The sequence below is a fragment of the Ranitomeya variabilis genome, chromosome 1 (genome assembly GCF_051348905.1).
Source record: "Ranitomeya variabilis isolate aRanVar5 chromosome 1, aRanVar5.hap1, whole genome shotgun sequence".
NCBI lineage: Eukaryota > Metazoa > Chordata > Amphibia > Anura > Dendrobatidae > Ranitomeya > Ranitomeya variabilis.
In genome coordinates, this window is record NC_135232.1 from 685,650,616 (window position 1) to 685,665,019 (window position 14,404).

Below are 14,404 nucleotides of genomic sequence, written 5' to 3' on the forward strand. Positions count from 1 at the left end.
TAAAATGTTCATTTTTAGTACTTGGTTGAAAACCCTTTGTTGGCAATGACTGCCTGAAGTCTTGAACTCTTGGACATCACCAGACGCTGTGTTTCCTCCTTTTTGATGCTCTGCCAGGCCTTCACTGCGGTGGTTTTTCAGTTGCTGTGTGTTTGTGGGCCTTTCTGTCTGAAGTTTAGTCTTTAACAAGTGAAATGCATGCCCAATTGGGTTGAGATCAGGTGACTGACTTGGCCATTCAAGAATATTCCACTTCTTTGCTTTAATAAACTCCTGGGTTGCTTTGGCTTTATGTTTTGGGTCATTGTCCATCTGTAGTATGAAATGACGACCAATCAGTTTGGCTGCATTTGGCTGGATCTGAGCACACAGTATGTCTCTGAATACCTCAGAATTCATTCGGCTGCTTCTGTCCTGTGTCATATCATCAATAAACACTAGTGACCCAGTGCCACTGGCAGTCATGCATGCTCAAGCCATCACACTGCCTCCGCCGTGTTTTACAGATGACGTGGTATGCTTTGGATCATGAGCTGTACCACGCCTTTGCCATACTTTTCTCTTTCCATCATTCTGGTAGAGGTTGATCTTGGTTTCATCTGTCCAAAGAATGTTCTTCCAGAACTGTGCTGGCTTTTTTAGATGTTTTTTAGCAAAGTCCAGTCCAGCCTTTTTATTCTTGATGCTTATGAGTGGCTTGCACCGTGCAGTGAACCCTCTGTATTTACTTTCATGCAGTCTTCTCTTTATGGTAGATTTGGATATTGATACGCCGACCTCCTGGAGAGTGTTGTTCACTTGGTTGGCTGTTGTGAAGGGGTTTCTCTTCACCATGGAGATTATTCTGCGATCATCCGCTACTGTTGTCTTCCGTGGGCACCCAGGTCTTTTTGCATTGATGAGTTCACCAGTGCTTTCTTTCTTTCACAGGATGTACGAAACTGTAGATTTTGCCACTCCTAATATTGTAGCAATTTCTCGGATTTTTTTTTCTGTTTTCTCAGCTTAAGGATGGCTTGTTTCACCTGCATGGAGAGCTCCTTTGACCGCATGTTTACTTCACAGCAAAACCTTCCAAATGCAAGCACCACACCTCAAATCAACTCCAGGCCTTTTATCTGCTTAATTGAGAACGACATAACGAAGGGATTGCCCACACCTGTCCATGAAATAGCCTTGGAGTCAATTGTCCAATTACTTTTGGTCCCTTTAAAAACAGGGTGTCACATGTTAAGGAGCTGAAACTCCTAAACCCTTCATCCAATTTTAATGTGGATACTCTCTAATGAAAGCTGAAAGTATGAACTTCAACTGCATCTGATTTGTTTTGTTTAAAATTCATTGTGGTAATGTCTATAACCAAAATTAGAAAAATGTTGTCTCTGTCCAAATATATATGGACCTAACTGTATGCCATAATCTGGCAGGGACGGGGTGGGGGTGTACCTACCTCCTAAATAAATATCAATTACCTTGCTGTGCTGAACTACGGTCATGTAAAAACTGGTAAGTATTCCACGGCCGCTGGACGGGAGCTTAAGGACCGGCCTGCTACCCGACTGCAGAGATCAAAGCAGAGAAAAATAGCAGATCTCCAAAATGCGGAACTCAACATTTCAAAGAAGGACCATAGTTGATCCCCCCCTCCATTTCTGCCTAGAGTAAGTACATGAAAAGAAAAAACAAACTATACAGAAATAAGAAAACCTAATTCCAAATGATACAAAGAATTATAGTCCAAAAACAGCTACGGTAAAAAAAAAAAAAAAAAAGTAACGTGTATTGGTCAAAACATGAAGGATTATCGGGCCACATATAGAGGTGCAAGTTAAATATCTCCATAGACTTCATTAAAAGTATTGTGAAATTACAAAAAAGTATGGAACTATAGAACATTCTGCAAATATTAACAAAATATATTTATGTACAGGTAGACTTTGCCACATTCCATGTCTTACCATGTAAATATCCCGTGGACGGAAGCGACCGAGTGCTGAAACAAAGGTGATCAGTTTGGAAATGGGACCCACCATGGAGGACAGAAAACTAATTCTATCCAAAGGATTGAAAGTGACCGATCAAAATGTACGATATCCGACTAACAGCTTACACTTCCATGTGCTGATCCGATACGAGGAGGAGGACATGGACCTGCAGAAATGGACCAGCTCTTCTATCAAATCTATGTGGATGAAAAAGAGTGCAGCATTTCGAGACCCAAAAGTCAGGCAGAGTCCTCCCGAAGCCAACTACTACTACTTTCCTTATATATGGCGAGGACTTCTTTGTAGAATGTTTAATTAAATAAATACATATTCCTGGTGAACACCCCAAGCAAAATCGGGTGAAAAATGGTTTTGCTCATTCCCCAGATATGGGCACCAGGACCAGCTTGTGTTCAGCAGAGGAGAGTTTCCCGTATCGGCACGTGCCCTGTGACATCTGAGACTGGGGCTGGCTTGTTGGCCGATTTCTGAAGCCAAGCCATCCACCACCTTCCCCGACCAAGATGATGCACAGACCGAAGGAGGAGTCTGGCTACTGCAATGGTCAACCTGCCCCCTTCCCACGCATCAATGGTGAGAACAAGCTGGGAGTGGAGCTGCCGGGACAGCTTAAACTCATGTGCCGCCTCTCAGTGGATCAATGACGACAACGTTCAGCTCAACTTTGCTGCGAAAGTTCTAAACTCTCCTAATAGAATGAGCTCACTGACAGATTCTCCGTCAACTTCCAAATAAAAGTAGAGCTGACCTTTGTGGTCATTAATCAGCTGAGTGGAATTCTAGGAAACTAAGAGTCAAAAGACTACCCAAAGTGAGTTCACTGTTCTGTTCTCGGTATTCTGCAGGTGGCAAGCAGAATGCATCACAGAGTCTTCTACAGCACTGTCTATTGCCCAATTTTCTAATGCTTATCTTGCTTGTCTCCGTTGTTTTCATGACCATAAAGCTCGGCTTAAACTTTCATGTGGGAGTTATAAAAGAACAAACTCACTGTTGGTAGCTCAGTTTACTTATTCTGCAGCCACCAGCAATAGACAGGGTTTTTTGGTATGAGCTTGAGAACAGCACCATCCTAGCACACAGGTTGTGCATAGTATTGCAGTTTAGTCACAGTAACCTGAATGGGGCTGAGTTACAATACCAGATGTCGCCTTGTGATAGAAAATCTGTTTAGTATGGCTGCATACAGTAACAAAGAAATATGTATGGACTGGCTGCAAATCTACAGATCCGAACGCAGAGTCGGGTACCCGCAGCCGGGCCGTACCTAGTGTTTCTCGGATGTCTGAATTTGGTCTTATATTCAAAATATTCTGTCTCCATGAACAGGCAAAGAAATACTGCACCGCATGCAGGATAGACCACAAGTGCTGACAGTTCCTCTACCGCTCATACACAGGTCAGTCCCACATACCATTATTACCTGCCCGAATATAACTCCTGGTGCCACAGGCGCTCACCACTCCTCCATCAGTATTAAACAATTTGGTCACAATGCACCTCTGATATAAAAGCATTTTAACTTTATTAATACTCAGGACAATAGGAATTTTCCAGAATTTCTTTCTGTTATCGTTTTCAGTAGCATTTTGAAGAACCACTTTAGATGGCAAAACACAGTAGTTGAAATGAACATCCGCTTCAGAATGCCGACTGATGGTGCAGGCATTAAAAAAAAAAAAAAAAAGCAAAAAAATCCCAAACCCTTTCTGAAAGGAGGCTGGCACTGTGACAACCACAAAAATACCGCAACATCATCTTTTCTTTTTTAGGAGCATATTTCCTAGAGGTTACATCCTCTGTTGCCAAAATACTTTAATACATATTAATTAGAAAATAAGGCAAAGACTCAACAGCTCAGACGGACTTGTCTACGGACACAACCAGTGCTGCTCCAGCAACACCTTGTCCTCTACTCACCGTTTAGTGTTTTTTATTCATATTTTCATTTTTAAAATCTGTATTTCAAAATGGTTCAATAAAATTTGTAGGTTAATGGCTAAAATATATATATTTATATAGGATTGTAAAACGGCCCTGTGTGGTGTGCTGCAGCGGTGAGGCCGATACTAATACTGCTCGGGTGTTACATTGTTTCCATGTTTGATAAACAGAGAACTCATGCTCATCTTCACCTTTCATCACTATCTGTCCTCCCCTCTGTCTCCTCTACCACAATGGTGTGAAAGCTGCAACCACCCCGGCTGTTGTAACACTACAACTCCCAGCATCTTACTCCACCTGCAGAGGTACACACATATGCCCTAATTAAGTACATGCACAACCTGCAGCTTTGTACAACTGCCACATACCCCGACAAACAATTGTTGGGGGGGTCTCAACTCAAAGCCGCAGGTTTCACATTACTGCTCTAACGCACATCTAAAAGTTAAAATAAGCACCAGAACTTTGACTTAAAAGGGTGTGCACTTTGGTGGACTGAAAAAAAAAAAAAGGTCCCAAAAGTGGAAAAATCGGTATGTATGTATGTATGTATGTATGTATGTATGTATGTATGTATGTATGAATGAATGAATGAATGAATGATATACACTGTGTGCAGAATTATTAGGCAAGTTGTATTTTGATCACATGATACTTTTTATACATGTTGTCCTACTCCAAGCTGTTCAGGCTTGAGAGCCAACTACCAGTTAAGTAAATCAGGTGATGTGCATCTCTGTAATGAGGAGGGGTGTTGTCTAATGACATCAACACCCTATATAAGGTGTGCTTAATTATTAGGCAACTTCCTTTCCTTTGGCAAAATGGGTCAGAAGAGAGATTTGACGGGCTCTGAAAAGTCCAAAATTGTGAGATGTCTTGCAGAGGGATGCAGCAGTCATGAAATTGCCAAACTTTTGAAGCGTGATCACCGAACAATCAAGCTTTTCATGGCAAATAGCCAACAGGGTCGCAAGAAGCGTGTTGGGCAAAGAAGGCACAAAATAACTGCCCATGAATTGAGGAAAATCAAGCGTGAAGCTGCCAAGATGCCATTTCCCACCAGTTTAACCATATTTCAGAGCGGCAACGTTACTGGAGTAACAAAAAGCACAAGGTGTGCGATACTCAGGGACATGGCCAAGGTAAGGAAGGCTGAAAAACGACCACCTTTGAACAAGAAACATAAGATAAAATGTCAAGACTGGGCCAAGAAATATCTTAAGACTGACTTTTCAAAGGTTTTATGGACTGATGAAATGAGAGTGACTCTTGATGGGCCAGATGGATGGGCCAGAGGCTGGATCAGTAAAGGGCAGAGAGCTCCACTCCGACTCAAATGCCAGCAAGGTGGAGGTGGGGTACTGGTATGGGCTGGAATCATCAAAGATGAACTTGTGGGACCTTTTTTGGGGTTGAGGATGGAGTGAAGCTCAACTCCCAGACCTACTGCCAGTTTCTGGAAGACAACTTCTTCAAGCAGTGGTACAGGAAGAAGTCGGTATCGTTCAAGAAAAACATAATTTTCATGCAGGACAATGCTCCATCACATGCCTCCAACTACTCCACAGCGTGGCTAGCCAGTAAAGGTCTCCAAGAAGAAAAAATAATGACATGGCCCCCTTGTTCACCTGATCTGAACCCCATAAAGAACCTGTGGTCCCTCATAAAATGTGATCTACAGGGAGGGAAAACAGTACAGCTCTCGGAACAGTGTCTGGGAGGCTGCGGTGGCTGCTGCACGCAATGTTGGTCGTAAACAGATCAAGAAACTGACAGAATCTATGGATGGAAGGCTGCTGAGTGTCATCATAAAGAAAGGTGGCTATTTTGGTCACTAACTTTTGGGGGGGTTTTGTTTTTGCATGTCAGAAATGTTTATTTTTACATTTTGTGCAGTTATGTTGGTTTATCTGGTGAAAATAAACAAGTTAGATGAAAGGAATATATTTGGTTTTTATTAAGTTGCCTAAACAATTCTGCACAGTAATAGTTACCTGCACAAACAGATATCCTCCTAAGATAGCCAAGTCTTAAAAAAACCTCACTCCAACTTCCAAAAATATTAAGCTTTGATATTTATGAGTCTTTCGGGTTGATTGAGAACATAGTTGTTGATCAATAATAAAAATAATCCTCTAAAATACAACTTGCCTAATAATTCTGCACACAGGGTATATATAATGCAATACAGAATCATGTGTGCGTGTCTGTATGCGAGTAATGTGCGGGGTGTGTGTGCATATTGATGTGTGTGTTGTAAGATATATACATATATTAAACATGTGATAGATATATAGATATATATATATATATATATATATATATATATATATATATATATATATATATATATATATTTTATTTACACACATATATTACACACACGTACATGTATGTGCAATATAGGTGTGTGCATGTATATATATCATTCTTACACCTATATACTACACAAATATATGTGTGCTCTCTCTCCATAATATTATATGTTACAGATTACAAATATATGTGTGTATTATACACATATATATTACACACACATATATATATTACACACACATATGGTCCGTGTATTCATGCATACACACAAATTATATATATATATATATATATATATATATATATATATATATATATATATATATATATATATATATATATATATATACATACATACATATACACACACACACACACACACACACACACACACACATCATACATACACGTATACACCCACATATATGTTTAATTTATTTATTACACACACATACAATATATTGACATGCACCAGTATATATACTACACACATACCATGTACACAATTATCACGCACTTCCCCCACACTCATAAAAAAAGCTCTGGTGCTACTTTTATCGAATATGCATTAGAACAAGAGTGAATAACCTCTGGCCATTCAGCAGGGAGTTGCAGGGCTGCAAGTTGACATTGCTTTAACGAATGCCCAACTGCCCCAAAAAATAAAAATGCAGAAGAATTAATTAAAAAAAAATAAAAATTATTATATACAGACTTTTACACAAAACCATTGTGATTGACAGTTTTGCTAAGACATTCAGCTCTGGGAAATAAAGAAAAATGTGCAAAGAAACAAAAAAAACAGTAACAGGACAAAATGGTATTCGAAAGAAGGAGAATGTTCTGAGAAGTCAAGATTTATGTTTTTCCAATTTTTTTTTGCTTTTTTTTTTTTTAACTATATAAATAGATTTATACAGTTTAGCAGAAAGAGAAGCTAAATGTAGTAAGGGTGCCTGGATTTGAAACACTGCGATTCTCTGCCCAATAGATAAATAACAAATGCCTGACAAAGTGGGGGTGGTAAGGGAAGTACTTTTGTTTGTTTTTTGACACTGTCAAATTTCCGTCAAGATCTGAGAAGATGGTAAAGAAACAATGACTGTTTGCAAAGTTCTGAGAAGTTCATCTAGAGTCCAAACTTTGGATTAAAGTCCATAGAATTTTTTCTTTTGCTTTTTTGTCGTTTTTTTCCTTTACTTAGACAGGTATATACAGTGCTGTTGTAATAATGAAACGAATGTTATCTACTGTAAAGTTGCACGATACAGAAAACTGCTGCTCCATCTTCTACTACATACATGTGACTCCACAGGATAAGGATGAGATCGCTTCCTTTGTTAAGTCGGGATAATGCCGTCGCTCCTAAGACCTCGCTTTAACTCAAGGTCTTCTAATTTTTTCCATAGTTCTTCGCGCTCCTTTTCCTTCTTCTTCTCACTAATAAAAAGAGAATAAAAAAGGGGGATGAAATTATTTAAAGGGACTTCATTCACATCTTGAGAAAAATAATCAATGCTACAGAACTCAATGACTCCGACCCTATTAAGTGTCAGTGGCGCCTATGTGAGAGGGGCCTGGACTACTCCCTCCTCGGCCCGGCTGTCTGCATACGACTCCCCGGGATTACGGCACAAGCGACTACTACAGGCGGTGGTGTTCGGAGCTGACAGTAGGGCATTGTTCTGCGGCTTGTGGCACACTGCTTACACATGGCCATGTAACAGTGTTCACAGTTGTCTAATATCAGTCTGGCAGAGCGCCGCCTCTGTCCCATCTGATTAACCCACGCTTCATTTATCAGCATGTTCCACATCACGTACGCCGACATCCATTAAGGGAATAAAAAAGTCATTCACTTATTCACAACATTAACTCATGCCTACCTGGAGACAAAAGCGGTTAACACCAGTGCATGTCCATTGTAAAAAATATCAACCAAAGACAGTTACTAAGAAACACCACTAGGGGGCGACAACACATAGGAAATGGGAGTATCCCATACAAAAGTAAAGGGCCGTTCTGGACATCAAGTTATTACTTGACACAGGATAGGGTCCGACTGCCTGGACCGCCACAGATGCCAAATACAGGGCTCTGAAATACAACCACTACGCTGCAATTGGCGATCCGCAGCAGAGACATTCATGCTCAACCTCCGCTCCATTCTCATGGCACATTTCTGAGCCCCATTCTTGGGATCGGGGTGGGTCTCTGCTGTCGGACCCCAAGCAATCAGTAAGCTATCCTGTAGGCTTTGGATAGGTGAACATTTATAATGAATAATCCTTTAAACTGTATCTCTGTTTTAGCTCCAAAAGCGAATATATCACTGACTGCATTACCAGTAATTCCCCATACACCATTATCGGGTTTGTATAAAGTTCAGGGGTTTATTATTAAACACTTTTCTGAAGTCTAGGACTGGACCACAAGTCATGAATTTACTTATTTTCTCTAAAGCCCCCCACACACATTAGATCGCCATCAGGCGAACGATGCATACCAACAGTGTTGGACTGGATTGGCAAAGGCCCACCAGTAAGAGTGATTCTTGGGGCCCATTGGTGATTTACAGATAATGCAGTTCTCTAATATATCAGCCATTTACCTCTAAAATAATCAGAAAAGCTTTAAAGCTGGAACAGAAAAAATGTTAACACAAAAGTGCAGATTAAAGTTTGTGCCCCTGAGAAATTCTGCAGGGGAAAAAAGTGAGACGTTTGCAGCTGTTTATAGCCCAAGGACGAGGATTGTCTGCATTGGTAACATGACTGCTTAGGCTACTTTCACACTAGCGCTGTACGACGCACGTCGCAATGCGACGTGGCGACGTACCGATGCATACTGTGAAAGCGCCGCACAACGGGGGCAGCGGATGCAGTTTTTCAACGCATCCGCTGCCTCATTGTGAGGTGCGGGGAGGCGGAGTTCCGGCTGCGCATGCGCGGTCGGAAATGCTGGACACGACGCACCAAAAAACGTTACAAGCAACGTTTTTTTGTGCCGACGGTCCGACGCAACCGTCGCACGACGGATGCGATGTGTGGCAATGGGTCGCTATTGTTAGTCTATGGATAAAAAAGGCATCCTGCAAGCAATTTTGCAGGATGCGTTTTTTCTCCAAAACGACGCCTAGCGACGTGCGTCGTACGACGCTAGTGTGAATGTAGCCTTACCGGGGGTCTGTATGAGATGCAAAAACCAGACCCTTAGCAATGGTAATAATGTGCGGAAAGGTCAGGTGACGCAGCTGCAATACGAACCCCAAATGTGGAGCGGCCACGAAGCCAAAGGAAGCAAATCCAAGGAGGACATTCCTTACAGGGGCTCAGTCTGCAGTGCTGCTCCTGCCGACAACACACCCGAAACAAGAAGGAATCCCAACTAGTGATGAGTGAGTATACTCGTTGCTCGGGTGATCTCCGAGTATTTTTTAGTGCTCGGAGATTTAGTTTTCAGCATTGCAGCTGAATGATTTACATCTGTTAGCCAGCATAAGTACATGTGGGGGTTGACTGGTTGATATGGAATCCCCACATGTAATCAAGCAGGCTAGCAGCTGTAAATCATTCAGCTGCAGCTCTGAAAACTAAATCTCCTAACACTAAAAAATACTCGGAGACCACCCGAGTGTGCTCAGGAAATCTCGAGTAACGAGTATATTCGCTCATCACTAATCCTGACAGATCACAGTAGATTCCTTCAGGAGATACGAAAGTGGATCGTTCATACTCGTCAAGGCTCCATTAACCCCTTAAGGACTGGGCAATTTTTTTTTTTTACGCTTACATTTTTTTCTAACATATATTGAGGGGGCACCATAGGACACATTTTATGGTTTCCACCCTCGGCCTACATAACACACGGACCCATTAATAGAAGAAAAAGCAGTAGGCCATAAGGAGGGGATCACCATGAGACATGAACATGATATATACATTTTATTGGATGCAAAGAAACACAAACACCATTAAAAACATTAAAATAATCACAAATGTGACATAGCAGAAAATATACAACCCAAGCTCCTAATAAAGCTTAAACCTGCCCACAGATAACCAGTGTGTGCTGGCTAATATATAAAGGTATATACAGCATACCAGCACAGGTGTGATCAAAAAATATTAAAGTTACATTTTGTAATGGCATCCCTTTTACCATCTTCTGCACTTTAATATTTTTTGATCATTTATGATCATTAACGATATACATCATTGCACACTGCCCTCTATATTTCTATGCAGTGCCTCTGATTTTGGGGCTTCCTAGAACTTGATTCTGGGGCTGGTATATTTTTTTCAGTGATACATAGCTTGGTATTTATGCAAGGTTGTTTAGGATACGGAGGGTTAGGAATTTGTTTAAGTATGCATCTGCACTTTCATGTTATTAAGGACTGTGCCATACACCTGTGCTGGTATGCTGTTTATACAGTCATGGCCAAAAGTATTGACACCCCTGCAATTCTGTCAGATAATACTCAGTTTCTTCCTGAAAATGATTGCAAACACAAATTCTTTGGTATTATTATCTTCATTTAATTTGTCTTAAATGAAAAAACACAAAAGAGAATGAAGCAAAAAGCAAAACATTGATCATTTCACACAACTCCAAAAATGGGCCAGACAAAAGTATTGGCACCCTCAGCCTAATACTTGGTTGCACAACCTTTAGCCAAAATAACTGCGAGCAACTTCTTCCGGTAACCATCAATGAGTTTCTTACAATGCTCTGCTGGAATTTTAGACCATTCTTCTTTGGCAAACTGCTTCAGGTCCCTGATATTTGAAGGGTGCCTTCTCCAAACTGCCATTTTTAGATCTCTCCACAGGTGTTCTATGGGATTCAGGTCTGGACTCATTGCTGGCCACCTTAGAAGTCTCCAGTGCTTTCTCTCAAACCATTTTCTAGTGCTTTTTGAAGTGTGTTTTGGGTCACTGTCCTGCTGGAAGACCCATGACCTCTGAGGGAGACCCAGCTTTCTCACACTGGGCCCTACATTATGCTGCAAAATTTGTTGGTAGTCTTCAGACTTCATAATGCCATGCACACGGTCAAGCAGTCCAGTGCCAGAGGCAGCAAAGCAACCCCAAAACATCAGGGAACCTCTGCCATGTTTGACTGTAGGGACCGTGTTCTTTTATTTGAATGCCTTTTTCTCCTGTAAACTCCATGTTAATGCCTTTGCCCAAAAAGCTCTACTTCTGTCTCATCTGACCAGAGAACATTCTTCCAAAACGTTTTAGGCTTTTTCAGGTAAGTTTTGGCAAACTCCAGCCTGGCTTTTTTATGTCTCGGGGTAAGAAGTGGGGTCTTCCTGGGTCTCCTACCATACAGTCCCTTTTCATTCAGACGCCGACGGATAGTACAGGTTGACACGGTTGTACCCTCGGACTGCAGGGCAGCTTGAACTTGTTTGGATGTTAGTCGAGGTTTTTTATCCAACATCCGCACAATCTTGAGTTGAAATCTTTTGTCAATTTTTCTTTTCTGTCCACATCTAGGGAGGTTAGCCACAGTGCCATGGGCTTTAAACTTCTTGATGACACTGCGCACGGTAGACACAGGAACATTCAGGTCTTTGGAGATGGACTTGTAGCCTTGAGATTGCTCATGCTTCCTCACAATTTGGTTTCTCAAGTCCTCAGACAGTTCTTTGGTCTTCTTTCTTTTCTCCATGCTCAATGTGGTACACACAAGGACACAGGACAGAGGTTAAGTCAACTTTAATCCATGTCAACTGGCTGCAAGTGTGATTTAGTTATTGTCAACACCTGTTAGGTGCCACAGGTAAGTTACAGGTGCTGTTAATTACACAAATTAGAGAAGCAGCACAGGATTTTTCGAACAGTGCCAATACTTTTGTCCACCCCCTTTTTTATGTTTGGTGTGGAATTATATCCAATTTGGCTTTAGGTCAATTCTTTTTGTGTTTTTTCATTTAAGACAAATTAAATGAAGATAATACCAAAGAATTTGTGTTTGCAATCATTTTCAGGAAGAAACTGAGTATTATCTGACAGAATTGCAGGGGTGTCAATACTTTTGGCCATGACTGTATATACCTTTATATATTAGCCAGCACACACTGGTTATCTGTGGGCATGTTTAAGCTTTATTAGGAGCTTGGGTTGTATATTTTCTGCTATGTCACATGTGTGACTATTTTAATGTTTTTAATGGTGTTTGTGTTTCTTTGCATCCAATAAAATTTATATATCATGTTCATGTCTCATGGTGATCCCCTCTTTATGGCCTACTGCTTTTTCTTCTATTAAGGCTTACATTATTTCCTTTCCTTCTTCCAACAGCTATGACTTGTTTTTCTGCTGACATCGCCGTTTCGGGGCTTGTTGTTTTGCGACAGAAGACGTCATTTTGAAGACACAAAAAAATGTGCAAATCCACTATAGTTCTTTGAGTTTGGTTTCTATGTTGTTCATTGTGCAGGAAAAATGACCTTGCGACGTGATTCTCCAGCTCTGTACAATTCTGGAAATACCAAAATTATTTTTCTAGTGGTTACATTTTTTTTTTTTTATTGGTACCATACTGGAGAACATACGGTGCTTTGAACACTGATCACAGTCATAGAAAAGTGTGAGATGTAGATTTTCCATTTTTGCCCTGTTTTGGTGTTCAGCAAATTAATACATTTTGTTTTTAATTTTTTATTAGTTCGGGCACTTACACATAAAATGGTACTAAGTCAATTTACATTTTGCTATATATGCATACAGAAACGGGGGGGCAGCGTGAGTCTAAAACAAATTTTTTATATATATATATATTTTTTAAGTAGCCCCCTTAGGGAACTTCGACTGGCAGTCACTTTATTGATTGATAGTATTGGGGTCCCACAGAAAGCTCCCAGCTGCGATGACAATCAATGGGTACTTTGCAATGGGGGGATCGCAGTGTTAAAGGGAACCAGTCAGTGAATTTGTGCTGCTCAAACCATGGGGAGCATGAATCGGAGACTGGTTGCACGATTGTAGCCAGGTATATTTTTCTCTGGAACGCTCCAGTATTTAAGTATCCGGCTGTGTACTATAGGGATAGAATAAATGGCTTCTCATCACACAGCTCCAGTGGATTGACAGGTCTCTCCCATGTGTGTCCGTAGAGAGCCCTGCCAATCACCTGAAGTGGAGCATGGAGAAGCCAACTGGGGGCACAGCCGGACTAATGAGTCCATTCCTACAGTCCCTAGCCAGCTCTTAAAACTAGGGTTTATCCTAAATGCTGGTGCATTTTAGAGAAAAATCTACCTGGCTGCAATCATGTAGCCATGAGATTAATGCCACCCACAGCTTGGGCCTCCGAAATGGTACGCCGGCTGTCGTTAAAGGACAGGAGCCATGACATTGGTTTGAACAGAGCCCAGTACAGAAAAACAACATGTCAAGTCAATGCAGCACAGAAAACCACCAGAAGCTTTCCGTGCTACAGACAAGAAGAAGCTCTAAAAAGTTACCGCTGGCGATCTGACTTGTAAGTGGCTGTCAGTTCATCAAACAAGGTGCTGTTCATCTCCATAAAGGCTTTTAACACGTTGTAGACAAGAGCGACGATCGCCCTGGGGGGAGAAGAAGAAGAGAAGTTGTAGATGGTGAGGTGACCAGTAACAGCAGTAAACGTCAGCTCGTCTGACTCTTAGCATATGGAGGTAATAACTCAAGACGGCCCAAAAACCAACAAGGTTGTCCTGTTCATTGGCAGCATCACTGCACTTTTTCCACCAATAGTGTGGGGAGGAAGTGGGACACTTTTGCTTAAATGGGAATTCATATCTCCCAGATCCTATCCCAAAATGCAAGTAAAAATATTAGCAAATACCTCCAATTAGAAACGTTACAGTTCTGCTGATAACCTGTGTCCCTTACCCCATGTGCAGGCATTGTAGTAGCTTAGGTATCCATGGTTACGACCACTAGCAAGTAACTGTCACTATACAAGTGGTCGTAACCATGGATATCTAAGCTACTGCAATGCCCTGAACATGGGGTAACCGATATAGCTAATCAGAAGAACTAGATTACATTTCAAATTGGAGGTATTTGTTAATATTATTACACCTGCAACATATTTGGATAGGACCTTAAAAATGGGAATACCCCTTTAATTTTTTT

At 41.1% G+C, this 14,404-nt stretch overlaps 1 protein-coding gene across 3 annotated transcripts in view; it reads right to left on the reverse strand.

Annotated features, from left to right (window-relative positions):
• Positions 1-6,613: 6,613 nt before the first annotated feature.
• The window catches only part of PPP2R5E (protein phosphatase 2 regulatory subunit B'epsilon), an 80,662-nt gene continuing 72,871 nt past the window's right edge, over positions 6,614-14,404 (reverse strand). The window contains exons 13-14 of one of the 3 annotated variants that reach the window (XM_077265868.1): positions 13,750-13,851; positions 6,614-7,709 (exon numbers count right to left, since the gene is read on the reverse strand). In XM_077265868.1, the coding sequence (XP_077121983.1) occupies positions 7,610-7,709; positions 13,750-13,851 (202 nt within the window). In that variant the 3' untranslated portion in view covers positions 6,614-7,609. The remainder of the gene's footprint in view (positions 7,710-13,749; positions 13,852-14,404) is intronic. The other 2 variants (XM_077265883.1, XM_077265875.1) reach the window with 2 other exon arrangements.